Here is a 25,137-nt window from a genome sequence, read left to right on the forward strand (position 1 = left end):
GCTGGGGGAGGAAAAGAACTTAATTTCTTTTCACCGTAGAGCTGTAGCAGGGCTAGACTGTTGGTACAGTGAGTAGGGCACTTGCCTTGCACACAGCCAACCCAGGTTCGATCTCTGGCATCTCATATGGTCCCCCAAGCAAGCCAGAGGTGATCCCTGAGTGCAGCAGCACCAGGAGGTTTCCCTGAGCAAACCCTAACCCCTAAGCCTGCCCCCCAAAATAGAGACTTTTGAGTACCTATAGCAAATCGTGACACACAGGCAATATGCCATATATCTTTGCTAAGTTTAAGGATGAACAAAGAAACTCTTACAGAAGTTTATTGCCTAGGGTATATGCAGCAACACACATAATTATTTTGGCTTTATAGAACGGGCCTAATAGAAGGTGAATTGTCAAGATGAAGGTAGGGTACAGAATTTTGCCTCCCTTCTTCCTGTTGTGTTTTTCTGCTGCTAGAAATACTGATAGACCTAGGAGAATGATGAAGGCAGGGATTCCCTCTGGGAATTGTTAATAAGGCCATTTTGACAATGAAAAGGCAGCTTTGATTTAGTCACTGTCATCTTTCAAGCCATCATCACCATCAGAGTTTTAATTTCATTAATTGCTTTCTTGCTGAGCATTTCTGGAAAATGTCAAAATTCCAACACAATGAGATTGCTGGCACACAAAAGTGTTGTATAATAGATTAATTAATTGACCTAACCCCTTAGCTTTTACTCCCAACCTTCTGGATGTCCTTATTGAGCTCTTCTGCTCATATCATTAACAGTAAAGCCAAACATCCCTTAATTTAATGATGCACTTAAATATATATTTAATGGTGCATATACACATACTCATCCCAGCACTGCTTTTGCTGGGACAACATATAGGTATGATGTTACCACTCAAACCATTTCTCTTCCAGCTACGTGAAGAATTTGACCGTGGGGATGATGTGACTCTGGACGAAGAGCATAGTGTCCATGACGTGGCTGCATTGCTAAAGGAGTTCCTGCGGGACATGCCAGACCCTCTTCTCACCAGGGAGCTGTACACTGCATTCATCAATATTGTCTGTGCGTAACCTCGTCATTTGCAGGATGACTTGCAAATGACGGCCGGTGGACTTGCATGTGTTCCTTGATAAGCTTTTGTCCTTGTGTCAGTCTTGAAAGAGCAACTGTTGGGTGAATTATGTGATGACGGACTGGGGAGATATAGCAAAAAGAAAGTTTTGACAAAACCAAGGAAATAATCGAGAACAATCTGGTGTGCTTTTGAATGACCCAAGGAGAATAGAATGTGCTGAAAATCAGTGATGCTTTGGAGGAACCGTTTTTGTTGAGACCATGTGGGACAGGGCTGTCCCATGTGGCTACTGCAGGTACATGTGCCGTGGAAAAGTAAGAGAAAGCAGGAGAGGGGTAAACTAAGGCTGTTCCTATCTCCGTGTGCTTCTTTCTCCAAAGTTGCGATGCTAATAGGGTCACACAAGAGAGAGAACTCCCCGCCATTGCACTCTGTCTTGTAGATGGCCAACAAAAAGTCTATTCCTTTCATTTTTATTGCTCTCCAGAAAAGGGTCACTCATCTGTTAGCAACTCAAATTTTATCACACACACCACTTCTCAGACCTTGTGAGGATTTTCAGTCCGAAAAGTAAATTTCTAGCGGCTGAAGCAATAGCATAGCGGGGAGGGTGTTTGCCTTGCATGCGGCCAACCTAGGTTTGATTCCCAGCATCCCATAGGGTCCCCCGAGCACTGCCAGGAGCGATTCCTGAGTGCAGAGCCAGGAGGAACCCCTGAGCATCGCCGGGTGTGAGCCAAAAAGCAAAAAAAGAAATAATGTCTAGTGAAACTGGGGAAAGGAGGGAAGAGAAAGAGAGGGAAGTGCATTGTCCTTGATCTGTCTTGGACAATGCTTTCTCTAAGGGTTGCCTCTTCCCAGGTCCAGTTGCTCTTTCTACTGTTACCTTGCAAGACCGGGAGCACAGGGCAAGAAGTTGACTTGATGGAAGCCGAGAGGAAGTCCTCTCCTGTAGGTCACGGCGATGGGAGTACCCCCATTTACTAACTCAGGCATCTCCTTTTGCCTTTCTTAGTGCTTGAGCAGGAGGAGCAGCTGGGCACGCTGCAGCTGCTCATCTACCTTCTTCCTGCCTGCAACTGCGACACTCTTCACCGCCTTCTGCAGTTCCTGGCCATTGTGGCCAACAATGCTGAAGACCACGTGGACAAAGATGGCCGAGAGGTACGCAGCCCTACCCCTGCCACCAGTGTGCTGACTCTCTCTCTCTCCCTTTTCCTGTTTGAAAGGGCTGAGTTGCCGGGGTTGGAGTGATAGCACAGCAGGTAGGGTGTTTGCCTTGCATGTGGCCGACCCGGGTTCGAATCCAAGCATCCCATATGGTCCCCTGAGCACCGCCAAGGAGTAATTCCTGAGTGCAGAGCCAGGAGGAACCCCTGAGCATCTCCGGGTGTGACCCAAAAAGCAAAACAAAAAGAAAGAGCTGAGTTGCCAGTGCGGTCAAATATGTCCCCTAAGGGCAAGGTGAGTTTTTTCAATGGCGCTGCCAAATGTGACTCTCCTGTTACTGGTGGGGAGATCTTGACTCCAGCCCCCAAACTTGGGACAAGAAAGGTCTCGGGCCCTACTTCTGCTTGGAGTCATGAAGCAGCTGGGGACTGGAGGTCAGGAGACCGTTGCCCGCACGGCTCCCGTCTGCCTGCTTAACAGATGTGTAGCTGCTGCTTTCTGTGATCTCTCCCACAGCCTCTGTCTGCCCTAGAAAGCACGTTTATGATCTTCCCGTAGCAAAGTCCTTTCCTCTCCTGAAGGCCCCTCTGAGTGCCGAGGGAACTGGAAGTTCCACTGTGCTGGCCACGGCCCCACGCTCCAGCCCATCCATGTCAGCTGTTGCATGTTTCCCAAGGACCTGCAGGCCCTGCTGGGAAGTGCTTTTTGGAGCTGGTCCCCACCCCTGTCCTCACGTAACCCCCGATTTGAGGTCTTGGGTCCTACTTCTCTTTGGTCACACTTACATACTTCAAGGTGTTTTTTTCTAGTTTGACTCTTAGACAAAGGAGATGCTGGCCTCAATTTGAGGTGACCTTTTAGCAAGCAAGCTCCTTAATCTTCCCCTGCACAAGAGTTGCCTTTCTCCCTTTAATACCTGGAGCCAAACTTCTTTGACCTGGGACTCCCCAGATCTCAGGCCCTTTGATATGCTTACATGCCTTGTAAATCAATAAGAAGGGCCAGAGTCATTCATTCTAAACTGACTTAACCACAGAAGCCTTGCACAAATCCTTGTTAAACAGAACTCAGCTGTAGTGTGGATTAAATTCCGTGTTTGTCAGATTTCCTTCCCAAAGGTCACGGTGCTGCGTGACTTTTTTTGCACTTTGTGTCTGGGGAGGCAATTCTGCATTTCTTCTCCTCACTCTCCCTATCAGTGTGTGAAGGGAACTTTCCCCAAGTAGCCATTTGTCTCTGTAGTAGTTATAATTAGTGAAACCTCTGCTGGCTCCAGGTTTCATAATATGTCACTGACACCTTGTTTCAGCAGACTCAGCTGTTGAACGGCTATGCTGTAATTCTCATAATTGGTAGCTAGTGATACTACCTGTCTGGGTATCAGCCTTCAGTGACTATAACTAGAACAGAAGCTATAAAATCACCTACCTAATCATTGGGTAAAGACAGAGCCCTGTCTGTTCCCCAGACATCAGCTGTTTCTGTAACGTTTCCTAAGTATTATGTGAAGAGAAAGGCAGGTTGAAGGGAATGAGTAAGGCCTTAAGGAAAGCAAAACCTCCTGTTGAACTCACTTGTGCTGTTTTAGGACCGTTTCATATACTCTTTCATTCCAAACACTAAAGCAAGATTTCATTGACAATCCAAAGAGGAGAAAATAGTCTTAGATACCAAGGAAGTCACCGTCACTGTCACTGTCCTCCCGTTGTTCATCGATTTACTCTAGCAGACCCAGTAACATCTCCATTGTGACAATTGTTACTGTGTTTGGCATATCGAATATGTCATGGGTAGCTTGCCAGGCTGTGCGGGCGAGATACTCTCGGTAGCTTGCCGGGCTCTCCGAGAGGGGTGGAGGAATCGAACCAAGGAAGCAGCTTCTGAAATACTGGCTATCATTTGTGTACCTCAAGCCACATGTGGGCTAAGTGCTGGGACTGTAAGTATAATATATATATATATATTATATTACCAGTCTGAGAGCTATCATTGACCCCCTGTTTCAGAAGTGGACACTGAGGGCCAGAAGGGTTAAGTAGCGCACTCAAGCTGCCCCTGTTTATGGTGGTTCAAGTTGTGTGTATTTTACAATTTTGTGGGCAGGAACCCGGTACCTCTTGTTACTAGTGAAGTCCTCGTGTGCCTCAGACCAATCTAATTTCTGCGAGTAGAAATATACATACGTGCTAGAGAGACATATGGCTGACCCAGCTTTAGTCCCTGCCATCCCAGATGAGTGACCCATGCACTCAGAGCCAAAAGTATCCCCTAAGCTCAGCTCTGTATGGCCCCCAAACAAACAAACAAAACAAGTATTAAAGAAGAAATTAAAAGGCCCTCCCGTTGATCGTCGATTTGCTCGAGCGGGCCCAGTAACGTCTCCATTGGAGACTTTGTTGTTACTGTGTCTGGCATATCGAATACTCTCGGTAGCTTGCCGGGCTCTCCGAGAGGGGCGGAGGAATCGAACTCGGGTCGGCCATGTTGGCCGCTTGTAAGGCGAACGCCCTACCGCTGTGCTATCACTCCAAATGCAATTCATACCTATACTGGGGTCTCGCTTAGAGTTTGCCATCTTCCACATGATTGATCTATGGAACCAGGTCATTCTTTGTTGGAGGATTGTCCTAATTACTGTGTGGTGCTTACAATTACATCTGGCTTCTGCTCCCCTGATTCCGGGAGCACCCCCACGGTTGTGACTGTCAAAAGTGTCACAAAACATTGCTCAGTATGAGTGGAGGGAAGAAAGCAAAATCACCCCAGATGGGTGGAGGCAAAAATCACACGTGGTTGAGAACATTCGGTAGCTTTATAATGCTCTATAAGACCATGTGTTTGTGCCCGAGAAATAAAAGCAGGTAGGGATCTTCCTTTACACAAAACTGACCGAGGTTTGGTGTCTGACTGAACTTATGGTCCCGTGAGCCCCACCACGAGCAAGCCTTGAGTACATAGAAGTAGGAGCAATCTGCAAGGAGTATCACTGGGTGTGATCCAAAAACAAATGAGAGCACGTGATTTGAGCAAACCTATTAGCCTTCCTAAACCTTTCCTGATCTTAAGTTAGGGAATAAAAGTGCCTTCACTGCAGTGTGCTGGAAAAATGAGTGTACTCTGAGGAATATGAAAATAGCCTGCTAGGGGCTGGAGTGATAGCACAGCGGGTAGGGCGTTTGCCCCTTGCACGCGGCCGACTCGGGTTCGATTCCCAGCATCCCATATGGTCCCCTGAGCACCGCCAGGGGTAATTCCTGAGTGCAGAGTCAGGAGTAACCCCTGTGCATCGCCAGGTGTGACACAAAAAGCAAAAAAAGAAAAAGAAAAAAGAAAAGAAAATAGCCTGATAATTGCAGAGACTACAAGGGATTCTATACAGTCTTGCCCTAAGCCTTGTATTGAAAGGGAGGACTAGCAAACAACACTGAAAGCAACAGAGGAACCAGGAGCTAGAGCAGTGGTTTGAAGCTTCAGGAAAGCAGCTGAACCACGCAGCAACCTTAGACCGGAAGCAGGACCACTAAGTGAGGAAGTTCTGAGGAGGCATAAGGAGCAAGTGTTCTGTGCTCATTGGAGCACTGCATGCCTCTGTACAGGGTGCGGCCTTGTTTCTTTTCAGCTGGGACTCTTGGAAGGATGGCTCTAAGCTGGTACAGTCCATGTGGTGGATAGCTGAGAGACACGAAGAGAGTGAGTTCGGAAGCTCAGATATGAGTAGAGTGGCACTCAAGAAAACAGCAAGTCACATCATCAATGTTTCTATGTGATTTGAATCACATATGTCCTGAGTTTCTCCGAACCAATGACCATAGCTCTGGAATGTTCTAATTGCTGTTTCTGGGATACTGTGGCATGGAGGCGGTGGAGGAGAGAAAGGAGCCAGGCAAATATAAAATTAGAAAATGCAGTTATACAATGATTGACTACCCATCCCTGAAACCCAAGCACAAAAATTTGTAAGTCTACAACTGTACCTCATGGTGTTTCGCTAATAAAAATAAATGAATAAAAGTAAATAATGAAAGGTAAGTGCCTAATCGCCTATGCTATTTCTCCAGTCCCTAGATCATTATTTTAATGAATAAATGCTAGGTGAAGGATAAAAAAAATTAGGAAATGCAGTGCAGTCACTTCAGGAAAGCGATTGGCACAGGTCAGAGGGGTTAGGGGCAGCATCATTTAGTTCCACATGAAAAGGTTGTGTAGACCTCACTAGGAAATGGACCACATGTGCAAGGCATACAAATGGGGATGTAGCTCAAAGATCCCTTCTAGAAGTTAGTGATGTAAGAGAGGAATCAGAGGGGCTGGAGTGATAGCACAGCCGGTAGGGCGTTTGCCTTGCACGCAGCCAACCTGGGTTCGATTCTCAGCATCCCATATGGTCCCCTGAGCACCACCAGGGGTAATTCCTGAGTGCAGAGCCAGGAGGAACCCCTGAGTATCGCTGGGTGTGACCCAAAAATCACTGTCACTGTCACTGTCCTCCCGTTGTTCATTGATTTGCTCGAGCGGGCCCATTAACGTCTCCATTTTGAGACTTGTTGTTACTGTGGTTGGCATATTGAATACGTAACAGTTAGCTTACCAGGCTTTTTCATGTGGGTGAGATACTCTCGGTAGCTTGCCGGGCTCTCTGAGAGGGGCGGAGGAATCGAACCCGGCTCAGTCGTGCTGGCTGCGTGCAAGGCAAACGCCCTACCACTGTGCTATCATTCCAGCCTGACCCAAAAATTAAAAAAAATTAAAAAGAGGGGAATGAGAGAGAGGTTCTTTGGTTATTTTCCACACAGTTGGCCTAAGCAGATAGAGAATCCACAATGCGCAGACTGGCATAAGACAGAAATCCAGTTGGAAAATTGAGTGAAGAAGCATATATTTGTAAATGTCTGCCTATCTGTCTATTCTAGAGAGAGGGAGACACACAGTAGAAACTTTAGGCTGCTGATCTCAGAAGCTCCCGGAGCACCTGCTATATGATTTCATTCGAAAAGTTATTCACAAAGTCTGTCATTAACAACGTTGTTGATCACGGTGCCTACAGTAAAAATCGATTAGAAGGTATAAATAAAAATTCAAATGGGGGCTGAAGAGATAGTACGGTGGGGAGAATGATAGCCTTGCATGCAGTTGACCCCAAGTCATTCCCCAGCACCCCTGATGATGTGGTCCACAGCCTCTCCCAACCAAGAAAAGTAGATCAAGAGTAAGGAAAGAGAGTTTGTCAGGACAACAAGAAGGCTGTGCTTCCTTTGATATAAAATGAAAGATGTTTCTTTCTAATGCAGGCTTAAAATCCAATGCCCAATTGATTTAACAGGATCTTAAATATGTCAACAAGAAAAACCTGAGACAAAAATTGTTGACTAGTCCATCAACTCTTCTCTGGGGGGAAATGGTGATATTTGATCCAATCGTGATATTTTGCCATTTTGTGTTTGCTTTCCTTGATTCCATTTCTGTATTGTTTTGTTTTGTTTGGGGTTTTGCGCTATTTGTTTTGCTCCTTCGGGGAGAGCAGACATTCACAACTGCAAGAAAGATTTCATTTCTTCTAGGAAGGATCTTGCAGGAATATCCTGCAAGATATTTGAAACCTCTGTAGCACTATTTTCTCAGGTTGCCCAAGAATCATCTAGCATTGCATGGAAAATGTCCTGCTGTGAATATACATTGTGTGTGTGTGTGTGTGTGTGTGTGTGTATGTGTGTGAGAGTGTGAGAGAGGTGAGCGAGAGAGAGAGAGAGAGAACACCCAGGTCTTCAGAGAATCTAAGTGAAAAAAAGAAGTTCTGAGCTGCGGTCAGTGATCTCTGAGGAGGCAGCGGTTCCCTCTAGGCTATGGCTTGGCATCCAAACCAGAGCACTGTGCTCTCATCCACACTCTCGTCCACACCCTGTTCCCAAGCTTCGTGTCCCCTTTGTCCTTTCCATGACCTGGTCTCCAAGCAAGGGCGAGCAGTGGGCGGGGCAGGGCATGGGGATGAGCGAACCTTCTCTGGGTTTCGGGCCGTGGGCATGACTCCCTCCTCTGGGAAAGGCTAGCAGCTGCTTTTCGAAGCTTCTAGTAAGAACGAATGGCGCCAGCCTGTGGAAGCCCTGAGCCCAGACGCTGTGGCTTCTAAACTTGGAATAAATGGATTAGGTTTAGAAATGATCTCAGCGGCCTCTTGAGTAGAGATGAACATTTGCCTGGCATCGGAGGACTAATCACTCAGGACCCGTGGCCAAACACAGTTGTAGTGCGCACACGTGTACTTCCACACACGTGCGGAGACCTGGTGGAAGCTGTATGTGAACAATTCTCCTTTCTAGTTTAAAAACCAGCAAAACAAAAACAAAACCAAAAAAAAAAAGCGTTAACAAACCGCAGCAGCGTGGTCTGCAGCTGGAATCTGTGCAGTTTCACAGACGGATTGTGTTGCATTCCCTGAATAGCAACAGGAGAAGGAGCGAGCGGAAACTGAGTTCTGGATTGTCCTTGTACTTCACATTCTTTTAAAGAAAACAAAATCTTCTTTTTGTTAATGTTATAAAAGAGAGAGAGAGAGAACACTGATTTTCGAGGGGGAAGGGAGACGCACTCCAAATGCCTCTGAGCTGGAGAGGGTTCGAGTTGAAAATGGCCCTCATTTAACTTTCCCCTTAGCCGTGAAATGAAAAAAGAAAATGCAGTTTGATCGCAACGAAATCAAAGGAAGAAGAATCCTAATGAGACAGTTAGATGGCAGTTCCTCGCTCTTTGTTGTCCCTGTGAAATGATTGTGCTCGGCAGCAAATCTACCAAACAGCCTCGCCTTCTGAGAAGAAAGTGGTCTCTGTGTCTTATTGGGACTACAGGGCCGGGTAGTCAAGAGCTTGAGGCTCCTGACGACAAGGTTGGCAAGTGAAGTCTTGTGTCAACTGTGATTTCCAATGCTCAGATTCTACACTTTGTACACACATGCTTCTCAGGCTGTGCACATCTCCCCGAGCTAAGGAACACAGTCCAGCAACCACAGTTCCCGAACTTAACCAGGCATTCCGAGATCTGTAACTAAGATCAACAAGAGGAATGAAAATTTGGCTATGCCAGGAGTTCTCAATCTAGGGCATGTTTGCCCCACAGGGGACACGGAGCAACGACTCCCACCCAACGTTTGTAGTGATGGTAACTCCATGGTGCATTAGACGGATTTATCGTCACTGTCACTGACTTCCCGTTGTTCATTGATTTTTCTCGAGCGGGCCCAGTAACATCTCCATTGTGAGACTTTTTTATTACTGTGTTTGGTGTATCGAATATATCACGGGTAGCTTGCCAGGCTTTGCTGTGCGGGCTAGATACTCTCAGTAGCTTGCCGGGCTCTCTGAGAGGGGTGGAGGAATCGAACCTAGCTCGGCCATTTTGGCTGCATGCAAGGCAAATGCCCTACTGCTGTGCTATCACTCCAGCCCGGATTTATCATGTCAATATGTTTAAGAGCAGTAAGGATAGAGATTTTATGTAGTGTCAATGTCACAAGAAATAGATCAGAGTTATAAACTTTTACCTAATCTGCTATTAAACGATCACTGAGTTAGAAACCCCAATCTAAGATATAAAGCCAAATGAAATTGATCGTATCCCTCATTGATTCTGACAGAAATGATGTAATTCTTGCCAGATGAAAACAGGAAAGGAAAAAGAATCTGTCAAGCATCGAACCACCTAGCGTTTTAAAAAGACAAAATAACAACAACCGCCGGATTCTCTTTTATAGGTCACTGGGAACAAAATGACATCTCTCAACTTGGCCACAATATTTGGACCCAACCTGCTGCACAAGCAGAAGTTAACTGACAAAGAATTCTCCGTTCAGAGTTCGGCTCGGGCTGAGGAGAGCACAGCCATCATCGCTGTCGTGCAGAAAATGATTGAAAACTATGAGATGCTGTTCATGGTAAGTGACCCTACCTGACAGGACTGCTTGACAGGACTGCTCAGGAAACTGAGCTTGTTGATTGCCTCTGGGTGCTGTAAGCAAACTTGTGCATGCTGGCTTCTGGTCTCCGGTGCAGGTTCCAGCATTTATTGGACAGCATTTATTAGTAGGAATAGAAATGTTGATAAGCCTGACATGGTAAGCTTATGAAGAGATGTTGATCAAACCTACCCGAACTTGACATTTCATTCGGTTGTTCCTTAAGCCATGCTCGTGGTTTGGAGTCATGTCTTTATTAAAACATCAGTGTGCTTGGTCGGAAGGTTGAGATCACCTGATGTTCAGTCAGCCTTGAGAGTATACCTCCATGTGAAACCTCGGCCATCTTTCCCATGTTTTTCTCGTGTTATTTTCCCATGTCACTTCTCTGTCCCTTGAACCCCATTTCTGTTTATTGATGTTTATATTACTCTGCATTGTGCTACAGTCATTTGAGACTATTTCCTCTAGTGGATTATAACTGCATTTCAAACATGGGCTGTGTCCTTGTTATCTCCTCACTGTATCCTCTACACTTTTGGAAGGCCCTCCATCTGGCAGGCGCCCAATAATTTTTTTTTGATTTGTATTGAATTACCAGTTCCTGTTTTCCTTCAGAAAACTGCATTGCTTGCTCCAACTTCCCTTGAAACAGAACAAATGCCAATTCTCCTTTATTTCTGTTCACCACTCATATTTCATGTCAAAATTTACAGGAACTTTGTCCAGGTTTCTTTTTCTATTTCTTTTGTCAATTTGCAAATCTTCACCATAAATTTTAGCTAGTCCACTGGAACCTTTTATAGCTCTTTCAACTACGTGTTTAAATTTGTCAAATGCTTGGCATTAGATTTATTTCCATGATGATCTTACATAATTATTTTTGGTAAGTTTGGGAGTTGGTATTTTTTGGTTGCTTGCTTTGGGAGCCATACCTAGCAGTGCTCTGGGCTTGTTCGTGTCTCTGTACTCAGAGATTCAGGTGCCAAGGATAGAACTCTACTAAGCTGTGTGCAAGTCAAGCACTTACCTGCTGTATTATCCCTAAGCTAGTGGCTTTAAATCTTTATTCTCTGTATTATTTATCTATTTCATTGGGCCCAAGTAATTCAACACCCAAATGTCAATTTTAGCTTTCTTGAAAAGGGAAAATTAAAAATAAGACCAGATTACCATGAGATTCCCAGCCATTTGGCAGATAAAAACATTCTGCAAACTGCAAAATTTGATTCAGATATTAATAATTGCATTAACCAGACAAGAAAAGCTACCTCAAATTTCAATACTGCCAAACTATAGGCACAAATGTCATAGTGACATAAAGCCCAATTAGATGTTTGGTGGCTACTCCTCCACATGGTAATTTGGAAATTTTAGCTCCTTTCATTTGACAAGAGAGGCTAGAAATGTTTTCCTGCTGGATACCAGGAGGAACAGGGGATAAAAGAACTTACCATGGCAAAGAGTCCACTGAGATAGGCGAGTCATAGTTCTCTTTGCGTCTCTGAAAACTATTCCTGTGTTGTAAACAATAATATCTAAAAATGTGGAGTTGGTCACTGACTAAATTTTACACTTAACTAAAACCCTCATACTTCATAGCATACTTGAATGAATCTGGTATCTGAATTTTTCAATACTTTTTGCAACATTTAAGTTATATATCATTGTGCTAAGGCATCCTGACCTTACTTTATTCTCCCTGGACTTAATATAATTTTCAATATACTCCCCACACACACTCACACACACACACACACACACACACACACACACCAACTACACTAGACAGGCAATGCAGGAGATGCAATGCTAGGGATCAAAAGATAAATACATATCACTTCTCTGAAATGATGTTTTGCTGTTGTTCTCAGTAATGGGGGTAGCCCCTGACTTTTTTGCTTCCTTGCTTACTTTTCTATCTTTCTTGCTATCTTTCTTTTCCTTTCTTTCTTTCTTTCTTTCTTTCTTTCTTTCTTTCTTTCTTTCTCATCCTTCCTTCCTTCCTTTCCTTCTTTCTTTCTTTCCTTCTGTCTCTTTTTTCCTTCCTTCCTTCCTTCCTTCCTTCCTTCCTTCCTTCCTTCCTTCCTTCTTTCTTTCTTTCTTTCTTTCTTTCTTTCTTTCTTTGCCCTACCCAGCTCTGCTTAGGGCATAGTCCTGGCTCTATGCTCAAGCAAGCTCGGGGCCCTTGTAGTGGCACGGGTTAAACCCAGGTTTATCACGTACAAGGCAGCCACCATACACACTGTACTATCTCTTCATGCTGGATTTTATTTGAAATGAAATCATACCTCCTGTCAATCTTTCTAAATTCTACCCTCAATTCTTTATCCTAAGAAAGTTTGTATGAGAGCACAAGTGACAAAGAGAGACCTATCTTTTCACCTCAGTTTATAAAATTCCAGGCCTCTTTCAAAATATGGTCGCCATTTTCATTATTACTTTTCTCATTTCCTGCTACTTCATGATTAAGAACAACAGCAAAACATTAGCATTCCACTATTTCCAGCGTTTCCCAAGTCAGATCTTTGTTTGGTGTTCTTTGTAGAGACTGATGTCAAGAATCTTTTGGGTAAATGCTTGTGTAACCCAATTATCATCTGAACTTCTCACCGAGGTCTTTCCTGGCTGCCTTATCTAAAATATAGTCCCACATGCACACTCGCACTTCCGGTTCCTCTTTCCTGTCTTTTCACCTGAGCACTCAGCACTTATTTATGTGGGATTGCAATGACTTTATATATATATATATATATATATATATGTATATCTAGATATAGCTCTAAAAAATGATATATATATATCTAATGACAGGATTAATTTTGGTACATTTTCATGGCAGCATTACCCCTGGTCCTGGTATATGATAGACACACATAAATGGTTGAATTAATGAATGACTCAGTGGTACTTTTGTGATATAGGATTTCCAAATTCCCAATCCTTATTCCTCATAAAAATGAAAAAGTTTGGTCCTGGCAAAATAAAGACTACTTTTATCAGAGGAGTTAACATAATCCTTGTGACAGATTATGAGAATTACACATGAAGAAATAATACAGTGAGTAGTACAGTGGCATAAAGATTCCAGTGCTGGACAGTAAAATGAAAATTGGCTCTGAGACCAAAAGACTTTTGTTAGAGTCCAATCTTTCTGGCCCAGTAACTTATGCCATCTCATCTTCCTCAGTTCCTCAGTTCCTATTTCTTTTGTTATTAAAGAATCAGCTTAGCTGATTCTTTTCAGTTTTAAAACCTGTCTGGTCTCTTTGTGCCCCTACAACTGACTTCTATAAAGGCAGGAAAAAATAATCTCCTCATTTTCAGATTTACTTGGCATCTTTCAGACCTAGTTTGTAACACCCAAAGTGGTGGCTGGTTGTCAAAGTTGGTCTATGTGGATAGAAAAAGTTCATTCATGTATGTAGATGTATCATCTTGTTTAGATTTTTTTGGAAGCTTCCAGGATTAATATAAGAATTCCAAATAAGGAAAGACAAAGCTAGACATGACCCAATGCTTGATGGTAATAAGTGTGCAATTTCCTAGTCCTTGAAAGGGCTTAGGGGTACAGAAAGGGAGGATCACTTCCCAGTGGCCTGCAGAAAGAAGATGCGTTAGGAAAGGTGGCTGTGTGTTTGTCCTTGGAGACAGAATACACCCTAGAGGCAGTGATTCCACAGAAGAACTGAGAAGAACTGATGGAAGGGATATAAAAACCCACAGAGACCTGGCAGAGATCCCAAGTTTGTTCTGAATGTTATAATGTCCTTCATTTCCTGATGCTGAGATGGCCTCTCCCATGTGGCCAGTATCTGAGTTGATGGGAATGGGTGGAAAAGAACCCAGCTTTTTTCCCATAACACAGAAGAGGTGCCTAGACTCAGAGTCACAAAACACGTGTTTTGAGAGCCGAGCTCAGGCAGTCTCTTTCCAAGTGTTTGCTATTTAGGAATGAGTTTGGGGCTCCTAGATTTGGGAGTAAACAATGCCATCAGCCATCACGGTACCTCTGTGGGAAGGCCCAGGCTGCCAATGATAAAGCTGTGCATGCAGCAGCTGAGAGTCACGGTCACGGTCCTCCCATTGTTCATCGATTTGCTCGAGCGGGCCCAGTAACGTCTCCATTGGAGACTTTGTTGTTACTGTGTTTGGCATATCGAATACATCACGGGTAGCTTGCCAGGCTCTGCCATGCAGGCGAGATACTCTCGGTAGCTTGCCGGGCTGTCTGAGAGGGGCGGAGGAATCGAACTCGGGTTGGTCATGTTGGCTGCGTGCAAGGCAAACACCCTACCGCTGTGCTATCGCTCCAGCCCTAGATGAGCAGTAAGGAAAGGTATCCCAAGTGCATATGCCCGGGCTGCCCTCCAGGCTGTGGGCTTGAATAGACCTGCTAGAGAGCCCAGGACTCTGTATTTTCTGATGACTAGCTCCCGAACATTGGGGGTTTCCCAACCACATCTTGGGAAACCACATCTTAGGAAACTGTCAGGCAGGTGGAAGTACCATACGCTTTGGAATGAGCTTCCAGAGTTCAAGTTTCCTCCGCCCTGTACTTGCTATGTAACCTTGGTCCCATGTTGACTGAATTTCCTTAGCTAAACCTTGGTTTTTTAATATTGTTGAGAGCAATGTTGTTGAAACTACCCACTGGAAAGAAGTCTTTGGAGCATTCAAAAGGGCATGTGATGGCACTTGGGATAGGAACTGACGTTAGGAATGACCACAGAAACAGACGTGATGAACGAAACTGCTGTTACTGGCTGGAGAGCTAGTATAGGGGTTAAGGCACTTGACTTGCAGGTATGCTACCCTAGTTCCATCTTCAGCACCCAGGAGTGCTCCCTGAGCACAGAGATGGGAGTAAACCCTGAATAGAGCTGGGTGTGATTGCAAAATGGAAACATAATGCAAGGAAAAATGGCTCTTAATGCATGAGACTGCTAATATGCCTGCCCTATAGAAAGCATATCTGGGTGTCGCCTTTGAGACACAGGCCACTCTAATCCCCTGGACTATAGTGACCTGCTCCTATGCACATTCTCTTTCTTCCTCTGTGTTTCTTTTGTTTCTCATAGTTCTAATCTCCTTGTCACTGTATAATAGAAATGTTTATGGATAGTTCCTGGGATGCAAACTTTATGGAGCCAGAATTTTTGTTCATTCTTCTCTCCCCTGCCTGCAGCACGTATAGAGGACATGGCAGAATGTGGGTGTTCAGTAATTATTTGTTGACTAAATCCTGCAACAGTATATCAATAGCAAAAACAGCTCCTTGGTCCGTTTTTTTTTTTTAACATCGACAACTGTTTAAATCTCAGGAACATCAAAGGTGAGAATCTCTGGGAACATAGGCAATTAAATATGCCATTACAAGACCCACGCATTATCTAGAAATAGCCACAGGTATTATAAACATAGAGGGCCCCGTCGCAATCGCTACACAGTAATGGCTTGGAAAGTTGTTGAGAATCACAGAGTAAACTCAGTGTTGCTTTCAGAATTAGTAAGAGCTCCAGAGAAAAGTGCAGAAAATTGTCAGCTTGGTTGAAGGACTGCCAGTGTCTGCCTCCTGCCAGGGCTTCTGTCTTAGACAAGGGGAAGAAGAGAAGGCATCCCCCTTGCAGGCTGATGAAGTGTCCCAGTGCAGCAGAAACGTGGGAACGCCAGCGTGTTCCCACCCTACTGGTTGGTCAACGTGAGCTTGGGAGCACGCAGCACATGTGGGAAATTTCTAATGAGAACTGCTGGGAGCAAGGGTCAGAGGCCATGCTGAGGATTCCAGGCTCAGAAGCCAAGCTTTGCTTTGTGTTCTCTTCATTCCTGAAACAAATTGCATTTTCTTAAAACCCCTTTGGCTGGTGCGTGAGCAACAATACAGCAGGCAGGATGCTTGTTCTAAGATGCTTCTTCTTGGCCGACTTGGGTCCAATCCCTGGCCCTACCCTGAGCCCTGCCAGAAGTTATCTATGAGCACAGAGCCGGGAGTAAACCTGACTGTTGCTAGGTGTGGGATGGAAACATCAAGAAAAACAAATAAACAAACAAAAAAACCCACCTCTTTGGCTTGTCAAATCCTAAGGAGGCCAGCAGTACTTCAGTCATCAGAAAACAAAACCAGCCTCTACCAACGCACCCGGATCATTGTGTATGTGAGTTCCCTGCCCTTGCTCATAAAACACCATTTTTGAAATCACCACTGCTTATGTGCCAAGGGTCGGGCTAGCCATTCTTTCCATCATTGGCTTTTTCAACATTTCACCACCATCTCAGGAGCACTTAAGTCGAGCTCCTCTGCCCAAGTGGAGAAGTAACAGTGCGAATTATTTCTCCAGATGATGAGTGTGTCAGAAAGGATGTAATTTCTTGTGACATCTTGGCTATGAAACCCCTTTGTGGGATGTTCAGATCAGGAGATCGGTGCTAGAACCTGTGTGTGTTTGCTCTCTCCCCTTCTCCCCATGAGCAACAGAACACATGTACTGTGGGAAGTGCAAATCTAGAGGGTCACAGAGTCTATGCCACCCAGCTGTTTCCATCACCCTGGAGCTATTGCCATGAAGGAGAGATCTCTTCTTTTCCTGTGGTATCTAGACTTAAGTCAGCCCCCAACTCAGATCTCTGAGCCGTGGGCATTTTGGTTGCATTTACTCATTAATATGCCCCAGAAAAATGCTGCCTAGCATTTATCAGGGATTTGAAAACCGTTTCTTGAACTGAGTGCATTCTGACCTTCCAAATACACCCTTACATAATGGGAAACCGCCCACCACAGCAGAACCACACAAAAGATTCAAGGCTGGATATGCCCATGTTTGAGCTTCTCTGCTGTCATAAACAGCCAAAGTGATTTCTTTCCGCATGTTTATTAACTCAAAAATGTCATCATGACTTCCAGTGTTATTTACTTTTGCTGAGGAGTGTTAGCGTTTCAAATGCCAAAGCATCCTTCTTGGTCCCAAGCAAAGTAGTGCGGAACACCCAGTAACGGTAGGACCAAGTACAGTAGGGTGGGTTCTGCCAATTGCTCTTTGAGCTGCCCTTAATGGTCTGTTTTGGTGACTTTGTAAATGGGGAAAACTTGGACCACTTTGCTCTCTTGGTGGTTTATGGAATAAATGACATCATAGCAGTTATACCCTAGGGCAATCATTCAAGGTTTCATTTTTAATTTGATAGGGTGGATTTTAATTGTGACAGTTTTATTCCTTCATATGTGCAGTGTTTACATTTTTTTTCCTCTGGAGCAGGAGAGTCCAAAGTTCTTCTGATTTTTGAAATAGCAGTATGCTGTGAAGGAACACATGAAAATCTAAGGAGCCCAGTCTCCCGATAAACACAACCATAAATGGTACCCTTAGAAAATATCTAAAGTTACTAAATAGTTGACTGCAGCTCAACAGAGATTGTGCTGTAAAACAATAAATTGTAAGTGAAGAAACCCTTTGGACTGGGTTTTTTTCTTCATTTAAACACACAAAATTGCTTGTTTTTCAAAACTGCTTGTTTTCCCCGATCTTGCTCCTTAGTTTCCATTTTGCTATCTACCAAATCTCAAAGAAAAAAGAGAAACTTTGTTTGATTATTGAGTCATGCTTTTCATTTTTAGATGTCTTTTTATTGATGGGAACATAGTTTAAGAAGTTGTTCAAAAAAAATCTGATGATTCCCAGTTGGGACAGGAAATTTAGCTTCCAGCTCTAGAAAGGAGACTTTGCTAGAACATAGCTTTGACACTGTTTAGACAGAAGCATGCAGACACAGGCACTGCACCAAGTTTTCACCACAAAAAAAAAGACACACAATAACCCTGAGGTATTATTTTTAATTATTCCAACAGAATCGCTGAGCACTCGGTGGGTAGAATGTACCACCCTAGCTTGTGTCCTGGAAGAGCATAATGTTGGTTGAGTGATTGTTGGTACTTGGATGAAAATGCAGGTAGCGGTTTCAACCATGAGGAGAACAAAACCCAACAAAGCAAATACCAGCATTTATGATCTGATATAATTTCAAGTCTAGAAGGGGCCAAGGATGTGTAGAGCCTTGCTCTACCAAGGCTCGGTTGTAGAACACGGAGCTATGCAAAAATAATCCAAATTTTAAAATAACCCAGAAGGGCATCACTTTAGCAGCAAGCTTTTGCCCTCTGCCTGCTCCCTTCAGATTCAAAATAACTGCTGCATCTCTTACAACAACCATCACATCAGGTGAAGGAGCCATGTCTTTTCAACATCAAGGAATCCTCTTTTGCAGAAGCTTCTAAAGTTTTACACGATTCCATTAGGGGTACCCTGGCCAGCGCTGGGGCCTCTGATCTCATCCTAGCTAAAAAGAAAACCAGCCTTCAGAGCTTGCACTGGTTCTGAGTGGACTGTTTAACGTGGGAGTCGATACCCATGGGGTGGTAAACCTCAGAGCATCTAGGCCCCCTGGAAGTGTTAGGCAAGAGAGAAGGGAGTGATGTTTCTTCGAGAACATGCAGGATAAGAGGTGGAGATGAAGCACTCCTAGGCATGCAAAGGCCCTCAGAACAAATATTGGTCATCAGAACTCAACATTAGACAAGAACTTGCTCCAGAAGTCTAAAAATAAGGACAGTCTTCCTCAGTTTGTCCTGTCTCAAAAGCTAAACCCTGATTTTATTTAGATTCTTAGATAAGATATAGTATGTATGCCTCCAGAGACCTGCCCATAAGGCCATTTGATTGTTTTGTCTGGTCACCTACTAGTCTGCAACCCACCCTTTCTTTCCTGTCTGTTCCCTGTACGAAACGTTGCTTGTGACTGCAGACATCACTGTTACTTTGTGGACACGAGTCCAGCACATGCCAACCTATCAGATGGTCGCCAATAAGGCCCTTTCTCATCCAAATATACACGTGTGCATGCATGTGTGTGTATAGAGTGTGTGTCTCCAGTTCCATATTATCTACTTCTATCTCTTTTCTTTTGTCTGTTTTAGTCTGTATTAGTCTATTAGTCTATTGTCTGTATTAGTCTATTTCTAACAAAAATCTTTCATTTTAAGCATCTTTGTTGAAGATAAAATGAGTTCAGATGTAGTAGTTAAAATAAGTTCTGACTCCCATAGCATCCCCCATAAAAGCAAATGGAACTGCCAGGATCTTCGGATGCAGGAACATAATCCTGAAGGTGGTCGATGTGTCCCAGTTCATGTTAATTATTAGTAGCAGAGCCCAGACTGGGATTCAGGGTCTATCGATTTTTAGTCAGATAATATTTCAACAGCATCCCAATTCCTGAAAAGAAAAGAAATGAATATGGAAACAGTCGGCCTAGAGAGTTCTCTCTTGCTTACTCTGAACTGCTGTTTCCTATCCGTTCATTCCCTTGACTTTTGTTTCCCTATTAATTATCTAGGCTAATAGAAAATAAATGTTCATCCAGTTGAACTGAGCCAGCAGTTTGCGGTTATTATTCAATAATAGGAAATAAAATGTGCAAAATGGACGAGGATTAGAGGAATCACTGGGGATGAAGCACTGGATGTCAGTAGTAAACGGAAGCTCCATGCATCGTTTCAAATTCTCTACCCTCAGTTTACTGCTGGTCCCAATTTTGCTATTTCTTTATAAAACCCAACAGGAGCCAGAGAGGCCAGAGAGATGGTACAGCAGGGAAGGTGCTTGCCTTTCACCTAGCTAAGTCAGGCTCAATCCCCGGTACTCCATCTAGTACCCCAACACTGCCAGGAGTGATCCCTGAGCACAGAGCCAGGAGTAAATCCTGAGTACCACTGGGTGCGGTCCAAAGCTGATATTACATATGCATTTCTAAAACTGCTTCATGTCTTTTTGTAACAAAATGGGACATAAATAGATGAGTCAATGAACACACTATCTACACTGTAGTCAAGCTTCCATGCTACATAGGAAAAATATGATCAGCTTTTCCTGCAACTCATGGGTTCACATTCTTTAATTGGATCTCTTTACTTATTTGTAAATATTCTCTCCAAGCCAAAAATGGTATCATGGGTCTTTTAAAGAAACTATAGATAGATTTATAGCACTGACCCTTTCTATTTACACTTGTTACCAAGAGTCACGTATGCTACATAAAATAAGCTTCAGTCATTATAATTGGTTGGGAATCAAGTCCAGTTGAATGCGTAAAGACTCTGAATTGCAAAATAGTCAACAAAATTTTATGGAAAACTACTTTAAAAATAATGATTCTTCTTGTAAATGATTCTAATAACGTATCCACGTTAATAATTTCTGGTTAGATACAGCGTGTATTCTCAAAAGATCCACTATTGCTCTGCTCAACCTAGTCCAAAGGGCCTGCACTCCATTTGTTTATTCTTCAGTGGGAATGGATTGGTGCCTAGAGCAAAATTTTTTTATTACGTCTCTAAGCAGAGAAATTTTTAAATTTAACTAGGATGAAAATACAGATACTTTCCTAATTTGCTCATGGAAGTTTCTTTCTTTTATTGAAAAAATTTTATTCACTGAATTTTCTTTATTTATTTACAATTTATTGAATGTCTTTCTTATTGATTTCTGTTAATGATAGTTTCCCATGGACACAATTTCAATATCACACCCGTCACCAGTGTACCCCACTCTCCCAAAGTTGTATATTTAAGTGCCACCTATGAGACAGATCATTGTGTGTCTATCCCTTTCCTTCTAACTGACTTTGATCAGAATGCTCAAGTTCTGTCCATGTCAGAGCAAAGTGCAGTCCTTTTTAAGAACTGCATATTATTCCATTGTGTATATAAATCCCAAATTCTTGGTTCATTCATCCGCAGTTGGACTTTTGGGTTTGCTTTCATATCTTGGCTGTTGTACTGTGACAAACATAGGTGTGCATAGGTTCTTTCAAATTAAAAATGGTTTTGTTTGTTTGGGGGCCACGCTCAGTTTTGTTTAGAGCCCACTCCTGACTCTGCGCTCAGGTATCAGTCCTGGAGAGCTCTGGTGACCATTTGGAATATCAGCAATTAACCCCAGATCAACCAAATGTAAGCCAAGTGCCTTATCAGTTATACTCTCTCTGTCCCAAATTAATGTTTTCGGTTTTGAGGAATAGAGGCCAAGAAATGGTCTTGCTGGATGAATTGGGAGACCTTTCCTATTTTTTTAGAGCTCTCCATATTTTTTTCCAGGGAGGCTGAACCAGATGGCATTCCCACCAACAGGAGAGGAGGATTCCTTTCTTACTGCAAACCCACTCACACTGGCTGTCTAGACTTTTTCATATGTGCCATTCTCACATATGTGAGATGAGATCTTTCACTTTTCATTTTCACCCTTTTGGTATTATGTTTTGTTCACATTGTTTATTTCTTTAGGGGTGAGGAGAGATAGTGGGATTTGAGCCCAGAGCCTCATACATGGAGACTCGTATTCCAGCATTGAGTCTTATCACTAACTGCTCTATTGTAATGGGTTTTTTTTTTTTGCTTTTTGGATCACACCTGGCGATGTACAGGGGTTACTCCTGGCTCTGTACTCAGGAATCACTCCTGGCAGTGCTCAGGGGACCATATGGGATGCTGGCAATTGAACCTGGATCGACTGCGTGCAAGGCAACACCCTACCCACTGTGCTATCGCTCCAGCCCCTCTACTGTAATGGTTTTTGAGGAAAAGTTGTAATTGTGCACATTTGTTGATTTCTGTTGCCTGAAAAATTTGCAATGATCAGTCTGGGAGGGAATGCACATACCTTGTATGCTGCTGAGACCCTGGTTCAAATTCCTGGCAACACATAACAGCCTTTGAGCACCACTAAAGGTAACTCATGAGCACAGAGCCAGGCATAGTCCTTGAGCACCACGGAGTGTGGCTGAAAAGCAACAACAATAAAAATCTTAGTCTTTTAATTTGCTTAATTTAGTCAATAAAGAAGAGACTGGAATCCCTCTGCCTTAACCTGATAGCCCTGCCACTTCTCTTCTCCCTCTAACCTCATTTCGAATGCATTGCATTTGGGCCACATCACTTTAAATAGTATCCATGTGTCTCCCAGATCTCTATGTCCAGCACCACTATTCCCCTGAATCCCGAGATTCTTATTCCCACGTGTCAACTAGGTCTCTTTATTTGGATGTCTCAGAGTTCTCTCATTTTATCAAATCAAGGCTTCCTCCTGATCTGCACCCCAAACTCCTTCTAGGCTTCTCTGTACCAGTCAGCAGCACACCCATCCTTCCAGTAAATTAGCTCATGATTGCATTTCTGTCTTTGTAATCACTGGAATCCAAATATTTTTCATCAGCTCAACTTCCCACTTCAGGACTTGATCAACCCTCTTCTGGATCATCAAATTTGGTTCTCCACAGCATTGTCAGTTTCTTTGTGGTTTGACCACCCTACCCCCAGCAGACTCCATCACCCTTCTTGCCTGATTTTTCCTCCATGTGATCCATGCTATATTTTTCTCTAGTTATTTGCTTGATACCAGTCTCCCTGAATTCACTGATGGCTTCAAGGAGACAAGGATTCTTAACTGTTTGACTTGTAGCTAATTCCCAGTGTCCGGTACATAGTATTCAGTAAGTATTCACCAATTAATACAGTGAATTCAAAGTATGAGACTTCTGACAGGGCAAGGCCAGCTTGAGAAGCACAGAGCAGCTTATGTAGGTGGTCTCTAAGGGTCTTTGCTAGGGGAGAAGATTGAAAATACATACTGAAGTAAGTTAGCAAGACAAGGGCTTCAGCTTTGGGGATAGAAAGATTTTTGAGTAAGAAAGTGTCTTGATCAATATATCCTGACAGCTCTGCAGAGGAGAGATTTGATGCACATGTTGAAGAAATAATAGTACACAAGTTAACAGTCTTAACCATATCAGAGGTCCAATAAAAAATGCTTCTCTCTTTTCAACTGAAAACTCAAAAGTAGCTTACAGAATTTGGGGGGTTACCTAGGTCAACAATCGAAAAGTAAATATAGTTTAGATACAGTTTTTCCTAGGACATAAACCAGATCCCCCTGTTCTTTCTCTCCTTTTCTCTGTATTATTTCTTTTGTGATCAATGCAATTCTTGGGCTCCTTATGGGTATAGGTCCCATATCTTCCCTGTCAGAAGTCTCAGGAAATCCTATCATGGGCTCCCCTGCTCATTGCTCAGGCAGTCATGGTGATCCTGAAATGGAATTGTCATTGGCTTAGATTTCACTACACTTCACCCTTGAGCTCAAGATTGGGAAGCAACTGGTTTTCCAGCAGGAACATAGAATATAACTGTTATAAGAAGAGGGAAAGGGAGGCTGGTAATAGCCAACAGATGAGCACTACAAAGACATAATGAGAACTCAAACTTGGATATTTGCAGTTGGAATGGGAGAGAAGAAGGCACAGGCATCATGGAGATTCGATCAGGTAGGTCTGTCTCTGAGCAGGGAGTGGAAGGGCACAGAGAACCTTGAATGCAACCCAACTTTGAGCTTGTGTGACTAGGGTTTAGCAATCTCCTTAATGAAGATTCAGGATAAAGTAGGAGGAACAGATTTATGAGAGAAGGAAAGCGTTTTCTTGCTTTCTCATTCCCCCTGTTTTTATTAATAAAATTGTTTCCAGCTTCTCAACATTCAAGAAAAGTTGAGTTCTGCTAGAGGCAGGAGGCAAATTCTTCCACCAACTACTTATTCTCAAATGATTCATCCCCATACTTTTTCAGAATCTTGTCTCCAAGTCCACATGTGAGGTGATCAGACTGAAAAGTTTTTCGTTCTCAGTGGTCAGGATTTCTCTTCGTTGAGCTTCTGGCATTTACAGCATAGCAAATGATTGGAGAATGAAGACCTCAGTCTTCTCATGGTTCATTTCCACACAAGTGATTTCACTTTTTTGGTTTTGATTTTTGGGCCACACCTAGTAGTGCTTCAAACTTATTACTGGCTCTGTGCTCAGGGATCACTCCTGGCAAGGTTAAGGGACCATGTTTGATGCCAGAGATTGAACCTACGTTGGCCATGTGCAAGACAAGTGCTCTACATGCTGTCCTATAGCTGTGGCCCTGTGAGCTCCCATTATAAGCCCATTTTGTATTGCACTCTGGATTACAATTAGAGAAATCCCTGAAGTACTATTGTCTAAAGAATTCCAATGAACCCCTTGTCTACATGGCCGACCCGAGTTCGATTCCTCCGCCCCTCTCGGAGAGCCCGGCAAGCTACCGAGAGTATTCGATATGCCAGACACAGTAACAACAAAGTCTCCAATGGAGATGTTACTGGGCCCGCTCGAGCAAATCGACGATCAACGGGAGGGCCTTTACCTTTACCTGTCTAATTATGAAGTGGGACAATTCAAACTGTTAATGGATCAGGATGTGATAAAGAAGTAAAGGCATTCCCGTGAAAGTGAGAATATAGTAGTTGGCATTTTTTAGTGTTCACTATCTTTCACGTACTGTTCAGATTTCTCAACAGATAATTTCTTCCTCTTAAGCTGATGCAATGTTCCAGAATTGCCCAATACAGTCCTAATCTATGCCTGTTGTCCTGACTTAATTACAAATATGAACACTAGAAATTGTCTCCATTTGGACAATAAATTATGGATACCCATAGTGCTTCATTTTGTTAAAGCCAAAAAAAGTATCTACTCTAAACAGTAGAGGAAGGCAAGTGACAAGGCAGTATTTCTAGTCATCAGAGGGCTGACATTTAGAACTGATTATGAGTATTTGGTAAGCCAGTCTGTTCTGAGAATTGAGCTGACTGTATGGGTTGGTGTAGATTCGTTTTTTTTAAATTTTTATTAGTGAGATACCATGAGGTACAGTTGTAGACTTATAAATTTTTGTGCTTGGGTTTCAATTATACAATGATCAAATACCCATCCCTCCACCAGTGCCCATTTCCCACGACCATGGATCCCAGTATCCCTCCCACCCCCCATCCCCCGTATTCCATCCTGCCTCTGTGGCAGGGCATTCCCTTTTGTTCTCTCTCTC

At 43.4% G+C, this 25,137-nt stretch overlaps 1 protein-coding gene across 1 annotated transcript in view; it reads left to right on the top strand.

The window, feature by feature from the left end:
• Positions 1-25,137, top strand: part of ARHGAP6 (Rho GTPase activating protein 6) — a 529,979-nt gene that overhangs the window by 485,856 nt on the left and 18,986 nt on the right. Inside the window, exons 7-9 of the mRNA XM_056131302.1 lie at positions 915-1,065; positions 2,094-2,242; positions 9,990-10,169. Coding sequence (XP_055987277.1) covers positions 915-1,065; positions 2,094-2,242; positions 9,990-10,169 — 480 coding nt within the window. The remainder of the gene's footprint in view (positions 1-914; positions 1,066-2,093; positions 2,243-9,989; positions 10,170-25,137) is intronic.

This window comes from Sorex fumeus, unplaced genomic scaffold, assembly GCF_029834395.1.
Source record: "Sorex fumeus unplaced genomic scaffold, SorFum_2.1 ptg000086l, whole genome shotgun sequence".
NCBI classification, from domain to species: domain Eukaryota; kingdom Metazoa; phylum Chordata; class Mammalia; order Eulipotyphla; family Soricidae; genus Sorex; species Sorex fumeus.